Raw genomic sequence first — 20,363 nt, 5'->3', positions numbered from 1 at the left:
AGTGATTTTGCTTCACAGAAATATATTGGATTAAATTAAAGAGACTAACTAGAAAAAGGATTGAACAAGTTGTGTGGTTGGGTCATCTGTATTTCTATATTCCTATGTATATTTGCAGGAATCCCACTAATTTTTGTGAATTCGTAGTTTAGCCTCTGCAGAGCATCTCTGTTCTCTGGAAATGTTCAAAAGAATAGCCTAACACAGAACACAGATTGGTGTGAAAACAAGATCTTGGCAGAATAGGTTTGTTTCCTAACTCTTCTTTGCCAGAACTGCAAACAGAAAGGCTAGGTCTGCCCACCCTTGTTCCCCAGCCCCCTCAAACCATGAGACAGAGGTAAGTTTCATGGATTTTTCCTGAAATCTGAAAGCTTATGTTATGCACAGTTCAACTTGTTGGTGTCAATTCAATTCACTGTTACACCACAAAGCAGTATCTTTTGCTCTACTGAGAAATGACCACCTTCTATAGCTACCTTCTTTCTGCTGTACTTTTGCTTTTTCCTTTCTGCCATTTTAATGCTGGCAGAGAGAAATCTGGCACAACCACATAAGATCAGATTAATGCAGTAATGTATGATGGGTAGTATAAAATACATATATTTATATCTAACGTTATGCTAATGTTAAAAAAAAATCCATAAGGCTTTAACTTATGTTGTCTTAACTTACTCTTCCAAATGGTTTATAGGAATACCAAATGTCAGTATATCACATAAACCTAACACTGAAAGCAAAAATAATCAAATATCTGCAGTCCTTCACATACACATGCAGTGTCTATTTTATTTTTATTTTCCTCACAATTTCTTTCTTCACACAACTTACCTTGTAGTTATAAAAACTCTTTTTTTAGAAAGAAAACCAGAAGGTAGATAATGTATGGAAGATTGAGAAGTGATCATAAGAAGTGGAATGTTGTTTTTTCAAGGATGTGGAACAAGAGGTCACTGAGTGAAACAGTGCAAACTCTGGGAAGTAGGAAATGAGGTTATTGACAGAATCAGCACCCTTTAATATAAATTTCTTGACTGAATTAATTGTTTGCCTCAGTAATCTAGCAGAGACTGGAGGTATACACTTCTCAGGGAAGATGAGACTGGGTCTTGTGTAATGTGTTCAGTAAATAAAAATAATTGACACTGAACGCAACGGTGTGGCCAAGGAGGATTCAGAAAACTAAAGCAGGGGGACAATGAAACGAAAGACAGTATCTCTAAGCAAAACACTCATGAAAGGCAGCAGTCCAGGAGGGGGAAGGCATGGAAATTCAGTGCCTAGAGCTGTACTCAGGAACTCCAAAAGGGCCCCCAAACCCCTGAAACTTTAATGAGCTAAACAGAGCTGGATCAGGGGGAGGCACTCGGACAGACTTTGCTCTTGCTCTTGGGAGAGTATTTAGTACAGACCTAGGATACAGTCCTAAGGAAAGAGATTTTTGTGTGAGCCTCTTCAGCCAGACCTAACCCTGGCAGATTTGATTTGAAGCACCTCTCAAAGTCAAAAGTGTTCTACTGCTCCTCAGAGTTTCTGAAGATAATTTCTCTTTCACTCTTATCTTTCTATGCCTGAGCCTCTCTGGACAACATATAGGTTGGGAGAGTCCCAGAAGGCAGGAGTATTAAAGGCAAGGATGTGTTTGTTCCTTCTTCACTGGTTCTTTAAACCCAGTAAGCATTTGCACTCCTCTCTTCCTTGTATGCCCAGGACAGATCTCCTGACAGCCAGTACAGATTTTCAAGGAAAGATTTTATTTGGTTGTTTTTCATTCTTCCTCATTTGCACAGGCAGATAATCCAAGTCATACTTTAGTCAATGATAATATAATTGTTGAAAAACCAGACCAAACCCAAAGTCAGATGATTTAATTAGTGTTTAAGGTGTTCTTAGTTAGAACCATTCTTTATTTGTGATAACATTCTCTTCCTCAAGCATTTTAAACACAATTCCTTCTGTACCACAAAGGTTTCCAAGTTTTTTTCTGTACTCTACTGGCAAACACTCAGTAAACTGCTTAATCAAATGCCCTTTTGATGTATCATCCACTCCATGTTGATTGTCTGCGCCGAGTTAACTCTTCCAGATTCCTCATACACTAATTCAAGCACAATTTCTTGCTATGTATCTATATTATCTTTCACTGACTAAACTGTGCTTTTGAAAGTATTGCTGCACTATGATTTTTCTTTTTACAGATGTTAAACTGACAGCTTCAGAGTTGCACTGTATAGTTTGACATTCATTTCGGGAGTAAGAGTCATCTTAGTCCTCAGGAAAGTATCTTATAAAAGAAATTCTAAACATAAAAGCTTTTAGTATTTTTTTTCGTACTTTTAGTCTGCCTTATACTTTCCATCATGGTGGAGAATAGCTTTTAAAAGCAGTCTCTGGTGACTGTTAAGGCTTCTGATCACTTCTTCAGGGGGGTGATTCACCCCTGGCTTCTCTGGCTTTAGTGCAGCAGAGCCAACTTCCATCAGCTGAGAATGGCCCCCATGCCTGCCAATAGGAGCTTTGGGATAAAGCTATAATTTGGGTGCTGGGGGTAATTTTAAAAAACTTTGGCCCTGGGGATTTCAGACTCCTAGACTACAGAAGCCCCTGCTGAAGATTTGAGGCTCAGCTGAAATGCACTGCCTCAGTGGAGCCACCAGAAACTGTAAGGAGGTGTCTCAACAGCTTGAGCTGAGAATTCATACTCCCACACTGGGAAGTGTGACATTACCAGATTTGTGGATTGGGAACAGAAGGGAATGGCTAGCACCTAACAATTACTAGGCTACGTGTGTACTGTGCCGTATTACTCCTGTGTTTGTAATGACTGGAAGTGTGCTAGAATTAACCTCTCTCCTTTATTGTTTCCCTGAAAAAAAGGACCTGTGGAAGTGGAATTGGAAATTGAATGTGCGTGTTACGTCATTTTTGCATAATATTTAACAAATTTGAATTATGAAAGACAAGCACAGAACAGACTGTTTATATGAAATAAGCCTGGATCACATCTTGTGCTCCTTCATGATGATGCTGTGCATCTTCAGTGCAGAAAACAAATGACTGGTGAAGCAGTGCAGAGTGGGCTCTTGGTAGTCATGGCACTGCCTGTGGTCCTGCTCCAGAAACCTGGTAACAGCTTTCCACTGAGCTCCACAGGCTTCTGCTCGTGACATTGTGGTAATTGTACTCATGTAGGTTGGCTGCTTGAGAGAGGAGGATGTTGTCAAATTGTCTCAGAAGTCAGAAAAGTCGTGATTTATAGAACCTTTTAAACCAACCGTGGTGGCCTGACCAAGCTTAGCCATGCCCCCTCTAAAGCCATTGCAATATTCCTGTCTGCCATTAATTCAAACATAAGTCATGTTTGGTAATAAAAGAGTTGTCATTAGAGTCAAAGTACAGGAGCCTTTGCAAACACATGAAAAATGCATTTTAATGATTAAGAAACCAATGTCCAACACTCATGACAAGTCAAAAAGCAGCACTTTCTTCATCTACTTAGGTTCACACTGTGCCAGCTTTTTGGATTAGATTCTTCTTCCTTTAAGACACTGTGAGTTTACTCAGTAAATACTGTTCTCGGTGCAAAGCACGGTGATACACATGAGCTTTATACATGTAAAGGTGCCTTTGAAGTACAAATACTGTGCACATTGTCCAGGTAGCAGTTTAGGAATGCCAGCCTATAGTTGCTTTTAGTCTCAACAGGAATATCAGTCTGTTTGTGTCAAAGGTGGGAAGCTAAAGCGATAATTCTGCTTTTTGATGACCACATCCCTATCTTTGCTTTCTATAATCTGTAGCTTGCACTTAAAAATAAGCTATCTTAAAGCTGACTATCCTGAAAGAATAGCTTCATTTCAGGTCTTTGTCATGCACTTCCTGAAGCATGTGACATACTGAGAACTTGTTTACAGCATGTTTGACGTTTCTGAAATGAGGGTCAATATGTATTTGATTTTGAAAATGATTTCTCTAGTTTGAGAGGCCTATCCATGTAGTAAAGGCATTACTGTGGCTGAGTTAGTCTACTGTTCATGCCATTCTCTCAGATACCTCCTCTACTCCTTAGCAATTGAATCTCTCAGCCCCTGCAAAAACTGTTTTTAAAAAACACCAGCAGACTTGCTTTGAAACACTGAAAACATTTATCTTGTAGGAAAACTGTGATTAAAAAAGATGGTGTTTAGACAGTCTATATAATATTCTAGTTGTATTGGAGTAAATAAAATTTATTTCTTTTTAGTTGATTAAATTGTCTTTGTTTTGGGAGTTTTATTGATCTGACATGAGTCCATACTGTAAAGTTCTCCATGTAATGTACATACATCAGGCATTTAGATGTAGCATTCCAATGATTTAAATGATTTATGATTATATATATGATTTATACCAATGATTTAAAAAATCATTTTGAAGTGTTTTATTTTTAGCTTGATCAAAGCAGTTCTTTATGGGAACATACATATCTTGATCAGTAATTATGTTGTCCAGCAGTCTGAAGTGCCCTATTTATTGTAGGGGGACAGTCATTAGCAGGTTAAATTTGGATGAAAGACTTGCACATAAAAGCTTAGTAAAGGCATTGAGGTGTCTACACTGAGAACAAAACCTTCTATTATATGATGGGAGAAGCCCAGACAAATGCATAGTGATAGTAAAACCAGTACGTTTTCTTCTGAAGTGCAAGTTCACTTTGCAGGTTCTCATTGTGCTCATAAAAGTGCTTGTGGAAAGACAGTTCTTTTTTGTAGAGACAAAGACAGCAGTTTTAGCCACAGTCCCGAAACAAAGAAAAGAAGCATCACAGTCGGACTCCATCTTTGGACTCTTAATAGGGAGCTTGGTGCCTGTCACAGAAAGTAGCAGAGTGACTAAGATGTCTTTCTACCCCGTATCGAAGTCATTCCCACTCATAGTGTGCCAACAAAACCAGTTTGATATGGTCATAGTCAGATCACTCTCTTAGGTGCTAGGGCAACCTAGCATTTTGTGTTTGGGCAAACTAAGTTCAGGACAAACCTTTCCCCTTTAAAAAAATACCAAGAGACTTTGAGAGAGAAGAATCTGCAAAACTGAGTGGACACAAATCTCAGAAGAAGCAGTTCATTTCTTGCCTTTCCTCATTGTCTTTGTGTTTATGTTCAGCTACATCCTGGCTTTAATTGTTCGTGCTGTAGCTCCTCTGCCTTCCCTTCTGCATCAATCTCTGTCAAAGTGAGCTCAGGGGAGGACAGGAGTGATGCAGTACGCTCTATGTGCAGATCATCTCTATACAGTTGTACTCAAGAAAGTCACAGACAGTGACAAGAGAAGTTTTTTCCCCAAGCAGAATTGTTGAATTATAGGCAGTTTAGGTCAGAAAAGATCTCCCAAAGTCTTTTGGCCCTCTTCCCATTGAAAGTCAGCTCAGGTTGCTCATGGCCTTTTCCAGCTGAGTTTCAAGTGTCTTCATGGATACCTCTCAGAGCAGTCTGTGTTCCTGTATTCAGCCACTATTTTTCTATTCAGTGAAAAATAAAAGTAAAAATTCATATTATGTAATTAGACTTTCCTTTGCTGCAATATGTGACTGTTATCTCTCATCTGTCTTTGTGCATCTGTTAGAAAAGTATTGCTCCATTAAGTAGTTTTAGAAAGCAACAGGAGATCCCTCAGTCTTCTCTTCCCCAGGCTGAAGAAAGCCAGTTCTCCCAGCTTATCCTTATGAGTGCCAGGCCTATGACCATTTGAGTTGCTCTCTGATGGATTCACTTCAGCGTACCAGGGTATTTATTTGACTGAGGAATCCAAAACAGTGCTTCAGATGTGGTCTTAAAAGTGCTGAGCCAAGAGTTGTATCACCTCCCATGACCTGAGGGCTTATATAGCCCAACACGTGGAATACTGCCCCAAGGTCGCACTGCTGGCTCATGTTCAACTTGCGGTCCACCCAGTCCCTTAGAACTTCTCCTGTAAATCTCATTTCTATCCACCTGTCCTCCAGCGTGTACTCTCCATTCAGGAATAGTCCCATTCAGCACTTTCTGTTGAATTTTAGGAGCTTTCTCTTACCCACTTGTCCAGTCAAGGACCCTGTGTAGCTGCCCATCCCCAGGGAATTAGGCCACAGCCCACCATGCGGTGTCATGTGTTACATTGCCTAGGACACATTCTATTCCATTTCCAGATCATGAATCTGAATGCTTAACAGTATCAGGCTCAGTACCAACTCCTGTGGAATACCCCTGTAACTGACCACCATCTGGGTGTTTTATTCTGAACACAACCCTCCAAGCTTGGCAGTCCAACTTTGCAATCTCCTTACCCAAACTGTACCCCAGTTTGGTTATATGAGCATGATAAACAGCTCCTTAAGCAAATCCCTGTATTTCTGTTGTGAACCTAATCCTTCTCTCTGTTACTAGAAAATAAGTGGTTGTGCAGGAAGGATTATGTTTCCTTGGCTTTTTTTTTTAAATGCTGTAGTTAATTTCCAGGCTTGTTCATTGTGTGCTGCTGCTTTCATTCCCCTAATCCATTTCTTAGAATGTTCTATTCCTCCTGAATCTCACTCAGTCAATAAACTGCCCATTAAGGGGGAGGGGGGGGAAGGCAGGGGGAAGTTTTCTGCTTTTTCCTGAATACAAAACTCCAGACCTCTTTGTCATCCAAATAGAAAGAAATACCTTTCAGGTCATTCAGCCCTGAACCACATCTCCTCCTTTGTTGGTGAGGTGTTGAGTGAACACCAGACCCAGAAAAGCTATGGCGGGTTCTTGCTCACTGTGCCCATTGTTACAATTGGCCTTGTGGACTACACTTAATATTAGAAACTGCTTTTGAAAGCTCTTCTCCACCATGATGGAAAGTATAAAGCAGACACTGTTAAGATTAAAAGCCAGCCAAAATAATTAGCACCTGTGCAGGGTGCATTTTTCCTCTTCACATAGTCCCAAATGGAAACCTTGTAAAACTGTTGGTATTTTGACCCCTATTGAATATGATGCCTTTGAGAGGATCAAAACCAAAAAGCCAAACATAATTTAAAGCAGTGGTCCCTGTTACCATTCACTTTTTGCTGCTTTCTGTGGAAGAATAAAACATAGATAAGTATCATGGATAAGGTCCAGATCTGATATAAATGCCTGACTCTTGCATTAAAGAGACCTAAGCTGATTTACAAGAGCCAAGGATTAAGAAACAGATTATTTTTTCTTTTAAAGGTGGGTGGTTCTTTGGTGGAGAGTCTAAGATAAATTACTTTTGGAAAACGTACTTGCTTTCAACGGGGTAAATTGCCAGCAAATTTCAACAAACCTCCTCAGTTTTTATCCATAAAAACCAGTTTTGTGTGATCACTTTTTCCAAATATGCCTGCACATGGAGATGCAGTGGCTGGTACAGTCAGTATTATTCTGTGATTCCTCTTCAGCACAGCTCACCCAAAGTCCAGTTCCTCTGGCTTTTTGTAGAGTTGTGACACTCACTCACTCACAATTCTGTGTTTTGAGACACTGACAAGAGGAATTCTATGTCCAGGGAGAATTAAGAGATACATGACAATTAGTCCAGGATGGGTAATTGCATGAATTCCAGGTTCATTATGATTGACAAAATACTTTGTGTGATCATTGGATGTACAAATAGAGTCATTTCAAGTATGAGTACAGGGCATGCATTTGTTTTGTCTGGGATGGAGGCTTTTTACTCCTGTCACACCTGATGTCTGCACTGCCAGATAACTTAGCTGCCCAGTTCATTCTTCACTCTTGGCAAAAGCCAGACCTCAGAGACAAGTGCTGTGCAGGATGGATGTGGCCAGCAGGGCATGCTCAGGAAAGAGCCAGGCCCTGAGCAGAGCATGCACACCCCCAGTTGTACACACACAAACAGGGCTTTGGTGCTCTGCCTGCTGGGGACCACTTCTTGGACTGTATATATTTTAAAATGTAGATTTAGCTACTTGTCCAGGGCTAAGCCCCACAGGTCAAAGATGATCACTCAAAATTTGCAAAATTCAGCAGTAATACTGGAAAATTTCCCATGAAGTTTGGAAAAATGGCTCCAGGAGCTTATCTGGGAGCAAGTCAAAGGATAATTTGATCCTAGGTTATTAATATTTGGAGGAGAAAATAACATTTCTTAATAGAGGGCTTGCCAATTTAGCAAAGGTTCAGCAAGATCAAATGACTGAAGGTTCAAAGAGATGTTCAAATTAGAATAAGGGAAGCACCCTTCATCAGGTTAATTACGCAGTGGAATAACTTATCAAAGTTTGTGGTAGATTATCCATTGTTGTAAATTTTTAAATCAAGACTGAATTTTTTTTTTCTAGAAATTATGCTCTAGTAGGCCCCAAATTGATTTTGAAAAATCCTATGACCTCTGTTATGCAAGAGTGAAAAATTATCCTTTCTGACTTAATCACCTAAATAAGTATTTAATCAGGACTTGGTTTTTCTGTTGAAGCCACCTAAGCACACAGGTAAATGAAACCACAGTTGATCTTGTGTGTAAGAATTTGCTGCAGCTTTAGTATTGGAGAGAAGAAAAGTTCATTAAAACTTCGTAGAAATTTTCGACATTCACACCCCTCCCCGCCATTATCACTTTTCTTTTTAAATCTCACATTTCAAAATGCTTTATAATAAGATGTGTACCTGGCCATCCTTTAACTAGTGGCCACTTTTGGCACCTTCATGATGTCTTTCAGACACATGCAGAGATGTGTCAGCTGATCCTTGTGCATGGCAGTGCTGTGACATGTCCTTAAGACAGATCTCCACTTCATGTGGCCACTGCCATGGTGATACAATGGATAAAAGCTGAAACCTCCCTCCTCTCTCCCTTTGCAGGTCTGAGGTTAGAATGTGTTCTCTGAGGTGTAAAACTGCTCAGCAAAAACTTTCCCAGTCTTTTGCATTTTATGAGATTTTAACAATGTGCCTCTGTTACAGGTTTTTTTCCCTTCTTAGAAGCCATTTCCATAGTTTACCAAATGAGAACTCCCTGGAATATTTCTTTTTTGCCTCTGAAAGGTAATTTCTCTGTGCTATATACTCACAAGGGTCACAGAGTGCAAAGACTGTGAGTAAGCAGGATCTTTTAAAAAGCTGTGTAAGGAGCTTCTTCACAGATGGTTTTTGTCTCCAACAACCCTTTGCACAGGGTTCAGGATACAGGGTTTTGAGAAATGTTACTATCCTTAATGTCTTCCTTCCTTGATGCCCAAGCAAGTACAGCAGCTGGGAATAACCCCTTGTTTCCATTTTTTACTTTTCTAATATTTTTGTTATTTTCCAGCCGTGTTGTTTTCCATGTTAGGCAAATCTTTTCAGAAATTTGGGCTGTTAGGTGTGTGAATTTTTACTGCTTGGGACTTTATATGCTTGAGATCTGTGTGAGAGAAGGCCAATTTCTTCGGGTCTAGAGAAGATTTTTCTTTGCTGACCTCTGAAAGGCTTGTGGAATTGTTAGTTCTCTTCACAAGACTATGGGAGATAAGAGGAGAGAGCATTACTGAGCAAGATGGTCTCTAAGTAGCTGAGGCTTTCCTCCATAGACTTGCAAGAAGTCTTATGCTCATGTTTCCTCAGACCTTCTAGACTCTGGAATCAAGGAAATTCCTCTGTAGCTGCTTTGGGGCTTTAAGAAAGTTGGAGAAATTCCCCTAGAAGTGGAAGTCATTAAATAGAAGATAGAAAACATGTTTATCTTCTTCCAAATTGCTCAGGAAGAATAGCATCTAAGCAGTAAAGAAACAGAAAACTGGGACATTCTGAGCTACAGTGAGCAGCTCTATAATAAGAAGTTAGAACTATGCTTGAGTAAAACATTCATCTTAATTCTGCCTAAGGAAAAGTAGCATACTTGGGAAGAAGCGAATAAAGAAAGTAAAAATCTTCTATTTCATTAAATGGTCATCAGGAAGTGTAAACAAAGTGTTTATAATGCTTCAGGAGGAGCCAGCCTCCCAACAGAGTGACTGCACAACATTTCAAATTGCCCTCTATGACCACTTCACTTTTAATACATGTGCAGAGAAAACGAGGGCTATTGCATTCTGTCACCATGCCTGGAGGGACGCACTATTTGTTTCAAAACAGCTTCTCAGCCCTGTTCAGTTTTCTGAGAGAAAAGTTCCAATGTGGATCATCATTTATTCTCAATGAACACATTGTACATCCCTGCAAGTTTTTATTAGTTTGGGTATTTTAGATTGTGAAAAGCTTTTTGGAGAAAAGAAGTCTGGTACATGAAATTCATAGTTAAATAATGTATCAGGATGCTCCAGAAATGTGCTAGAATGACAGTCCTGCAGTCACATCATGTTAAAAGCTATAGAAAAATATGGCTTTATTACAGTAATGATATGGCTGGTCAAATTATGAGCAACAGATAGTCCATAAACCAAGTGAGATAAATGCTGTGAATTTCATCCACACAAAGGCATACATTTTAAAATGTGTGCAGTGGCTTGTTTTGGAATTCTAATTTAATGTTTTAATCCCTAACAGCCATATACTTATGCTTTTCTGTTTGCTCTTGATACTGTGGGTGGAAGAGAGAGGCCACAGTCAGTGGTGTGGAGCTGTGGCTCAGTGGATTCCAAATGCAGTCCTTAACAAAACTGGTCATTGGAGCCCTGACCAGCAGATGCATAGTCACATCCCTAACATTGCACACTGGGACAGTTTCCATTGGCCTCAAGTACAATAAATCATAATGAAAAGAAGTTGCAAGTATTTGCTAGAGTACTCAGCAGTCAGCACTATCATGGAGGCTCTCCTAGGATAGCTGAGCTACAAGTCTCTTCTACAGCACTTAAAACTGAATTCAAATTTTTGGTGCCAAATCTGTTTCGCAAAACATGGTAGATTACTGCCCTAAATGTCTGGGTCAGATATTTATTACAAAATCTGCATAATTTCAGGCCTGTTTAACATGATTTCTTACAGACTCAGTACGTTCATTATTTCTCTCAGACTCAGTGGTTTGGTATTGGTGTGCTGTTTAGCTACAGAAAATCCCAGTCATTTTTTTTTAACTCACTGTTGCTTTATGATAGATTTTGAAGCATGTCTTACCTGTCTGTTTTGGATATTATGATGATATCTACTTGTTATTTGTCTAGCTGGTTCAGTGTTGCAGGCCTAATTTCAAGAAGAATTTTTAAAAACCTGACAAGGATAGATTCTGAGGTGCTACACATATAAGATGGCATTGCCTCAAAGCCTCACAAAAGCACCCTGTTCCACTCAAAAGGAACAGGCAAGATCCTACAGAGAATGATTTCTCAGGAGCTACATTTTCTTCCCCCACAGCACTGAGTGTTTTTTTCAGGCACCTTAAATGGCCCATTGTAATAAATTGATTGAGTTTGAAAGCTTGTCCAGTTTCACTATAACATCTCTAAGTGATTCTGTTTTGTCTTAAAATGTTGTTTATTACTTCCAGCTCTACTATATGTTCCTCTCTGAATTTCAGGAGGAGCTGTTGTCTTTGTTCCAGAAGCAAGAGGTGGGGATGCTTGGTAGTATTCCAAGGGAAATGGCTGATCTTTCTGCAGGCCTTCAATTTACTGTTCAGAAAAATGAAATAAAATATTTTGTTCTGGAGCAGATATACAAAAGCAAACAAAAAAGAAGAACAAATTTGCTGGCATGCCTTAAAGCATCTCTGGAAACCATTGCTTAGTGAAAACATTGAAAGAACAAAAAAGTTGTTTTAGATTGAATCAAAAAGTGGGAAAAGGATGGACAAGGTGACTCCCAAAGTTTGGTTAGACCCAAAATAGAAAATTTATTTTCCTTTTCAGATCTTGTAATATTTTTCAATAAGATTTTTAATTTGTATTAATTTTGAGATTAAAATTATTTTCAAGTAAATTGAGCTTTAAAATGTACCAAAAAAAATTTGCAGTGTTTTCCAACTGAAACATTTTAATCCAAATATGTTAATTCAGGTTTATTGCCCTGTTTTATTCAATTTATTCAGCAATTTTTTTTTTTGTGCTTAGGGGGAGTTTTTTTATTTTGCTTTTGGAGCTGGGTTTTTTGTGTGTCCTTAAATGACATTTTTGAGAAACTGTTTTGTTTGTTTGTTTGCTTTCTTGTTTGTTTGCCTGTTTGAGCAGTTCAGAATCTGTCAGATTTTGGTAGTTCAAGCAAAATCTCATCAAGCAGCAGGAGAGAAATGCCATTCAAGTTACAACAGGACTAGGATGTTTTCCACAAATTTAGTAATAAAGCATTCTTTTTCTCCTAGATCTTCGAGATATTTACATCTCTGGATATGCCTGAACTATTTCCTCAGGACAAAGAAAATAGGGTGTTCTGTGGCTGATCATAATTAGTTTAATACTCATGAGATGTTTGGGTTGCCACCTTTCTCTTTTTGTTTGTTTGCTGCCAAGCTTTCCTTCTGTTTTTCTCAGGTAGGTTAGGGCAGGAAGATCCTGCACTTCTCAAAAGATCAGAAGTCCTGCTGCCTGGGGCCAGATGTTAATAAAATATTCCTTTCATTTCTTGTTTTTCCTCCAGTCTCTTCTTCCCCCAGCACAGCAGATGAGAGCAAGTCCCTTTTCCCCTTATGTTCAGCTGTATGTCATCTTGAATTTTGTCTGAGATTTCACTCAGTTTGACTCTGAGGGAAGTGGATCCTGAGGCAAATATTTTCCTATCCTTATTTCAGACACTTTGCCTGCAAACTAATTGTGTAGATTGAAGTTAGTTCATTTATTATGTTTGCTTGTGGCAACACAACAATATAGACCAGAACCTGAAGTTCACTGTTCTGAAAAAAGTAATTTTTCCTCCTGTGAACTGTTTTAAAAGTTCCCAAAACACATGCTTTTGCTTTGCTTTTGGACTCAATAACACTAAATGAATAGTATTAAATTCTCCTCTTAGTAGAAATATCTTATTCTCACTAATACTAATGAGTAAATATTTAAACTTGCTATAAGTATTCTCCGGCAGCAGTAAATTAAAAGCCTAAATAGAAACTGTACAAAGGTGTTAAACTCAAGCCTGCAGGTGAATTAAAATAGAAATCACATTGAAATTAGTTTTGATGGTGAAACAGTAAAACTGTGTGAATATTTTCAGTAGCCATAATTTCATTATAATTTAGTACATCCTTTCTCACATATATTCAAGTTTTTTCACTCCATCTGCCTCTTCTACTCTCAGCTGCTACCATGATAGCCCCTCAGGACAGCATAATCTTGTTAGCTGCAATGCCATAATCTGCTGCTAGAATAAGAGTGGAAGTAAAAAAAAATAAGAGAATACTGCACATATTAAAATATTTCCCCTTTTCTTCCTCAGACTGGAGGCTTAGAGAAATTAAGAAAAATTGGCCTATTGTCTATGAATTATAGAAACTATTCTATTACAGTTATCTAACCATTATTATTTATTTTTCTTAATAAAGAACCTTCTCAGTTGCATTTAACTGCAAAGATGACAGTTCTTACCAACTGAAAAAATCCTTTGCTGGAGAGATCTCCCACCCAGTTTATTGCTGCAGCACAAGGAACCTGTTTCACACTGATGTAGAATTTCAGACAATATGTAATGGCTCTCTTAGAAGCTCATGCATGCACACTACATGCTCCAAAATAGGCTTTCCATATGCTGGAGAGAAGACAAACACACTGTCATAAATGAACTGTATCATGTTGTGACAATGCATCCCTTCCCAATCCAACAGCTGGAAGCAGAAAGGTTGACGGAAGATGAAACCTCCAGCACAGGTTCCAGCATCCTTGGGAACCAGATGGACTAAATGGAAAACACAACTAAAATAGGCCACAAAATGCACTGCCAGGAGAGATTTTTTTTTATTCATAGCAGTGCAGGTTTTACTAGAAAGAAACTTTCCATGTCATAGAAACAAAATATAGGAAGCAACTGGAGCCACCTATGTCCTCTCCCATTCCAGAGCAGCACTTTTCCAGGTACATTTTCTAATCCTGGTGTAGTCTGATTTGGAAAGACTTGTGAAATAAAGTCATTTATCTGCCATTTTTAGTTTATTTCACCGCAGCGGTTTTAGGAGAGTTTTTCTTAAGCATTCAGACTACATTTCCTTTCTTTTTCTCATTACTTTTAGTTTTATCAACTTGGACTCCCTGAGGCAGCTTTTCCCTGTGCCTGCTTTTTGTCATTTTGTATTCTTCTGTGTAGCTGCTATGGTTCTCTACAGTTGCCGTGGTATTTTTTTGTAAGGCCTCTTGTTAAATGTCATTTGCAGATGTCATTACTGTTCTGTTTACTTCCTCCCTCCACTAATGAAGATATGAAACAACACAGAACCCATCATTGATTTTACTAGGTGGTTTCTGTCAGCGTGCTGTTTATCAGTACTCCTTCTTTGTGGTCCTTCAGTCTGCATTCATTCCCCATGACAGCACACTTATCTGAGCCTTTCCCAATTCATTTTTCAAGCAGATTTTTCTAAGACACTTTAGGAAAGGTTTTGCTGGTGTTTCAATCCAGCTTCATTGTTTCTGCTGTTCTCCCTTCTTGTACACTAAGAATTTTGGCCTGCCAAAAAGCAACTGAGGAATACAATGAATGTTGAGGTATCTTTATTCCGACTTAAAAATTCCAGTTTGAGGATCCTGTTCTGTGCACACTTGGTGCCTCAATGGTGGACCCTGTCAAGGTCTAGGTTGTAACCAGCATTGATAATTTGTTCCTCAGAAAAGTTTCAAGTGTTGCAATCAGGTGTGTCAGATAACTTTATGTTGTGTTTTAGCTGCTGAATCAGTACATGGGCAGGGTGGGCCTTGGGTGGCACGTGACATCATCTTTATCTCTGCCCCGTGTTTCTCTTCAGGGGTGATCTTGCTGCTCCTCGATAAATTGCGGAAGATGAAGTGGGAGCAGATGTGGAGACTGACGGCAGAGCGGGAGCTGATGAGCATGCTGTCCACTTCACTGGCTGACCAGGTGAGTGGGACACTGCAGGACTGAGGCACAGCCACTGAGCCATGGGTTGAGGAAGGAAAGAAAGGGAGAGGGGATGAGATGTGGGAAAAGGCAAGGGAAAGCTGTTGTGCCTGTAGTCACCATCTGTTGAATCATTCTGGGCAAAATGTGGAAGAGAATGGAGATTTAGTCACAAGGTTTGGTTCCTCTTACTACACTGACATTTTTACCTCCTCTGCTGAGATGATTCATAAGAGGGACAAAAGGGGTTTTCAAGCTTTCATTTTCTGTCCTCCCTTCTTTAACAAGAACTCTCCAGGCACCAGAAGTCCAAATAAACTGTGTCTTTTCCCACTGGTTATTGTCTAATCAGATTTTAGTTTTAAGAGTCTCCTGAGCTTTCTTTACTGTTTCTGGCAGATGAGTCCCAGATGTCTTTTAATGTTCTCTTTGCCACAACAGCCCTGTAAAGACAAAAGTGTTGCTGTCTCCCTGCCACAGAAAGGAAGCTGAGGCCTAGAGAAGAAACTGTGCCTGAACACAGAAATACAGTTTTTCAATTTGTGCTTCTTGCCAGCTCTCAATTTAGACCCAGAAACAGAATGTAATACTAGACCTGAACCAGTAATTCTTGCTCAACAGCTTGAACATGTTAACTCAATACAGCATCATATTTACATATTTGTTCTCCTTCTGAGCTACCTCTGGCTGCTGACCAGTCACCACAAAGGAAGCATGCTCATGGAGATGTGCACTCTGTGCAGCATCTTTGCAGGGTGATCCTGAGGTTCATTTAAAAGATTCTTGCAACTTCACTGTGTTTTCAGTCAGGTCCTGAGTTACTGTCTAATACCTGCATGGGTCAGAATTTTGAAGAGCAGAGGAGGGCTGCTTGAGTCTTCCCCTAATACCTTATCCTCAAATTGTGCTTTTAACTTACTTCTCCAATGGAATGACTGCTGATGGCAAAACTTTCTCTCCCTCATGGTGTAGGCTGCTCTGCAACCTGTCCTACATGCCTTCTCCATAAAGTACCTGTGGTACTTGTTGCAGCAATAAAGTTCTACCTAAAGTCATGTCTAGTAATTCACCTTGAAGCAGCATAGCTGCCAGATTCACTATCCTGCCCTTTGTTAAAAAGTGGTGCCGTATTCAGTGCCAGCAGGCACTGTGTCTTTTACTGCCTGTTACTCTCCCTGGTGACTAGAACAGGAACCACACCTCATGCCAGCAGTACAAGATGAATGTTAGAAAACTTTGCTGGAGTGCCTTAGCTCTGTGTGTCAGGAGAGCTTGTTCCTCTTGTCTGGATCTATATATCATCCCTTAGATTAACAGCACCCTCCAAGGCAACAGAATTATGGAGAAAGGTTTACAGACTTCACCTTTCATCACTATTGGAATTTCTGCCTGTGAGGGGGAGAAGGAGAGTCAGCTGGGGGCGGGGGGGAGTTGGGATCACCTCACACAGTAGAAACAACATACCCAAATGTTTATCTGTTTTTTTTCTCCTAGGATATCTTCAATGCAGTCATCAAACAAAATCCCTTCCTTGTCTACCAGCTCCCATGTTTCTGGAATGTGCAGCTTTCTGATCACACCCGTTCTGAGCAATGCTACAGAGATGTGTCTGACCTGAAGGTATGTTGCACAGGAGGTGACCTTTGGGACAGAGAATGAAGGACTGCTGCCAGAGAAAGATGAACTGCCTTAAGTAGGGCGGAAACTAGCACATACTGTTTATATAGACACCCAAACGGGAAAAGGAAGTGTGATTTTGGTTTTGTGCATTCTGACTACTATTAGAAAATTCAAATATAGATGCTGCTTTGGGGTTTGGCAAGGTGTTAAAGAAGTGCTTTGCCTTCTTACATTTTGCACCTGTCACCTGTGCCAGTGCAGCTTACTAGTGAATTCTTACTGCTTTCCCAGGTCTTAGATCCTCCTAGACAAAGAATACAAAACCTTTCCTTTTTGTACTGGACAAGCTTGAAACTCTTTACTGAACATCATTTAATAGAGTGAAATTCAGAGAAGATTGGGCAGACCATAGCTAGAAATGGATTAGGAGAAATGTAAAGACCTTGCTCACTTCATATTTAGTCTTTGCACACACTTTACCCAGTCATGTTGCCACTCATTTTTCCATGTTTTATCCTGAAAAAAAGAAGACTGATTGAAAACCTATTAATTTAATTAAATGAAGCTATAGTGTGAGTTTATTAGCACATTTTTCACTATTAACAAGTAGAGTATAAAAGCAGGATGAATTTTAATATATATGGGTAAGTGAACATCAATTGTGCCCTGGCCATTTTGAAAGACTGAACTCAGAGATTCAAATGTAGCATGCAGAGTTCAGAACTGAAGCTTGATTGAGCTTTGTCCAGGTGTAGAGTAAGATTGTGCAGCAGTAGATTCCATCAGAGTGGACTAGTGGCATCAGAACATAGTAAATATTAGGTAGTTTTCAGTGACTGATTTTAGAATTCAGTTAAAGTTTGCATATTTGGACTTAAGTTTTGAGAATGCAAATGAGGTTTAAAAAAAACCAAAGGCACAAAACTATGGAAGAGGTTGCAAGGGCTCTCTGGAGACTATCCAAACCCCACTTAATGCAGGGCCCATATAGATAGACCTCAGCACCTTGTACAGATGAGTGTCGAGTCTCCAAACACTGAGGTTTCACATGCTCCCTGGCCCCATGTTCCAGAGTTTGGCCACCCTCTTTGTACAGCATATATCCTAAATCTAACAAAGTTTTCCTTTGTAGCAATTTGTAGAGTAACAGCAGGAGTGTTCAATATGAACACCAGATGTAGGATGAGTATAGAAAATCAATCACTCTCAACACACTTGCAAAAGATGTGCTTCCAAGAGACAAAAGTTCTACATGGGTTAAATGATCTGTCAAAACTGGCCATCACTGATTGAATTTCATATATAAATTATTCACAAGTGTCTTTTCAGGTGTGATCCATAGAGGACAGCTTTTAAATCACCGTACTGTCAGTACACTAGTCACTAAATGGTTTATAATACCTGTTTGTAGGGCAGGATCAACACAGGCACTTTAAAAGCATCATGGTTTTATGCCTTGAAACAAAGTACTGATAGAGATTTTAGTACTGCATTCATGTTGAGAATCATGTTTGACAGTGATTGCAGGGCCTGAAACAAAAAGAAAGATGTGTAACAGGGAAAATGTTTCCTAAAAGATGTACTTCAGAAAAATACACCTCCCACCTGTGACATATCACAGTATTTTGCTGTGAATTAGATGCTGAGATTAATTTATGTTACTGAGACACTCAGATTGGACTCAGCACAAGGTAAAGACACAGCCATTTACATGAGAAAAAGATACTGAAGCTGGTAACAAGGATCAAGGGTTTGGTTCCATTGCCTAAACATGGTTTGAGTCACCATAGGGACTCTGCAGTATCCATATAGGAGCGGCAGATAAAACACAGTCCTACAGGAGATGTCCTCTTGACAAGGCAGCTGATGGGCAGGCAGGAAACTGTAAGGTGCTTTCAGGGATTGAGATGTACACCTTGCTGTACATCTGGATTTAGGCAGCCAAAGTGTCATCTTTATGAGTGGATTTGGAGGCTGGAGCTCACCTCAGAGCAGATGTCTGACCTTCTGAGTCCAGTGACTGTGTTAACTCATCTGCTTCAGGTGTGGGACATCTAACTCATATGTAACACCTACAAGTAAGCATTTGACAGTATTTAAAAAACAAATTAAATCCTTTCTTTCTTGTCAATTAACAAATTTATCTCTACAGCTGTAAGTCAGGCTTGGTCATTGTTGCTGCATATTGTATCACACTTTCAGTTCCATTACAGTATAGGCAGTAAAGTCTAAGATATGCAATACTCTCCACTGATTTTCTGGCCTGAAGTATTTTAACTCAACAAGGGGTGCAGACACATAAGCAATTTTTTCAGCTAAACTGGAGTTATTCACACTACTAAAATTATCTCCTACATACTAAATTAGGGCTGAAATTCTTTGCCTTGAAAGAGAGGTCAGAGCCTTATCTAGTGCACATAAAACCCCATGGTTTCAATAAAACTTTTCCCATATTGAGCAGTTAAAGAACTGACCCTCAGGCAGCACTGTTTAAAATTCTTCATACAATTAATAAAAAAAAAAAAGGCATAGACCAATTAAAGTTGTGAATTTGCATTATGAAAATAATCAAAATTCTAGTTCTGTAAAGAAACCAGCTGGTTAGGTATATGAGTCTCACAAAAATTAACAAATGTCATTACCCCAAGTTAAAAATTTCACTCTTAAAATCACCCAAGTTAATCAGTTCCATGGCATTTAATATAAATGGTACAACACAACAGATTTGGCACAGTCTTTATTGCATGGTGAGACTGCAATGAGAAACAAGGTAAAACAAACCTTGAGGGTAAGAGGGAAAGAAAGACAGATTTTGAAGTTTGCACTGGGGGATAAAGAAGGAAGTGAATGGAGAGATTTAAATTCAAAAGGTAAAGCTGACCCAGTCAAGGATTCCTCAGCCAAAACAGAGTGCATTCCTCCTGTCAGACTGAAAAGGTGCTGATTTGATTCCATCTGGCCTCAAAGTCCATGGGAGTTGAGGATTTGTCGTCTCTTATACACAGAATTGTGTCAAGTAAGCTTGGACTGCCAGGGCTGTTCAGGGATCTCTTTGTGCATGTGTGTTCGGACACTTCTTTGCTGCTTTCTTCACATTTATGCAAGGCTTAGGGAACAGTTGAATATTTCATATTGCCTGAAGTGGATTCTGATCACCTTTTTCTCTTTTTAGACCACGTTAAATTGCATCTCTATCCATTTTACTGGTTTTTTTTTTTTCTTTTCCTGGGGGATTGGTCTGAATCTGAGGTTCATTTATGTATTGCTTTTGCTGGATTAGTCCCTGCATTTGCTTGCTTCTTGGTCAGTACTTTGTTCCAGTCTGTAAGGAAATCTCAGTTACTATGATTTGGCACAAACCTAATGGCAGGAAAAGGACTGTGAAAGAAGGTACTGAATTTTGATACCTCTGACAATGAATCATGACCTCACTGAATGAGTCAGTCATAAAGTCTGGTTGTCAAGGATACAGATGCTATTTACATGCAGACAATCTGGTAATTCACAATCACAGAAATCAGATGCTGGACTCTTCAATGGGAATGTATCAAATTATTAGAATTTACACACTCTCTAACATGGAAAAATGCTTTACAACCTATTGATGGCTTTTCAAACTGTTTTGAATACAGCTGATACTAAATCAGCAGATTGATAAATAATGAATCTCATAAATTCCTCATTGGGAACTTGTGTTCTGTGATTCACTGTGTCCTCCCTGGGAATGTCCTCCACACTGGGATGACTTTGTGATATTGCTTACAGAAGTTTAAACAGCTTCTTTTCCATAACTGTAATACATCA

At 39.3% G+C, this 20,363-nt stretch overlaps 1 protein-coding gene across 5 annotated transcripts in view; it reads left to right on the top strand.

Annotated features, from left to right (window-relative positions):
* LARGE1 (LARGE xylosyl- and glucuronyltransferase 1) overlaps positions 1-20,363 on the top strand; it is a 278,856-nt gene that overhangs the window by 210,838 nt on the left and 47,655 nt on the right. For all 5 annotated transcript variants that reach the window (XR_004061190.1, XM_030960519.1, XM_030960517.1 and 2 more), the window contains 2 exons: positions 14,827-14,939; positions 16,434-16,559. Coding sequence is in view for 4 of the 5 variants with exons in the window: in XM_030960519.1 (XP_030816379.1) it covers positions 14,827-14,939; positions 16,434-16,559 (239 nt within the window). In the remaining variant the exon portion in view is untranslated. The remainder of the gene's footprint in view (positions 1-14,826; positions 14,940-16,433; positions 16,560-20,363) is intronic.

Source organism: Camarhynchus parvulus, chromosome 1A, assembly GCF_901933205.1.
Source record: "Camarhynchus parvulus chromosome 1A, STF_HiC, whole genome shotgun sequence".
In the NCBI taxonomy this organism is placed as follows: Eukaryota; Metazoa; Chordata; class Aves; order Passeriformes; family Thraupidae; genus Camarhynchus; species Camarhynchus parvulus.
Note: the sequence above shows the minus strand (reverse complement) of the source record. Positions and strands in the feature narration are given on the sequence as shown.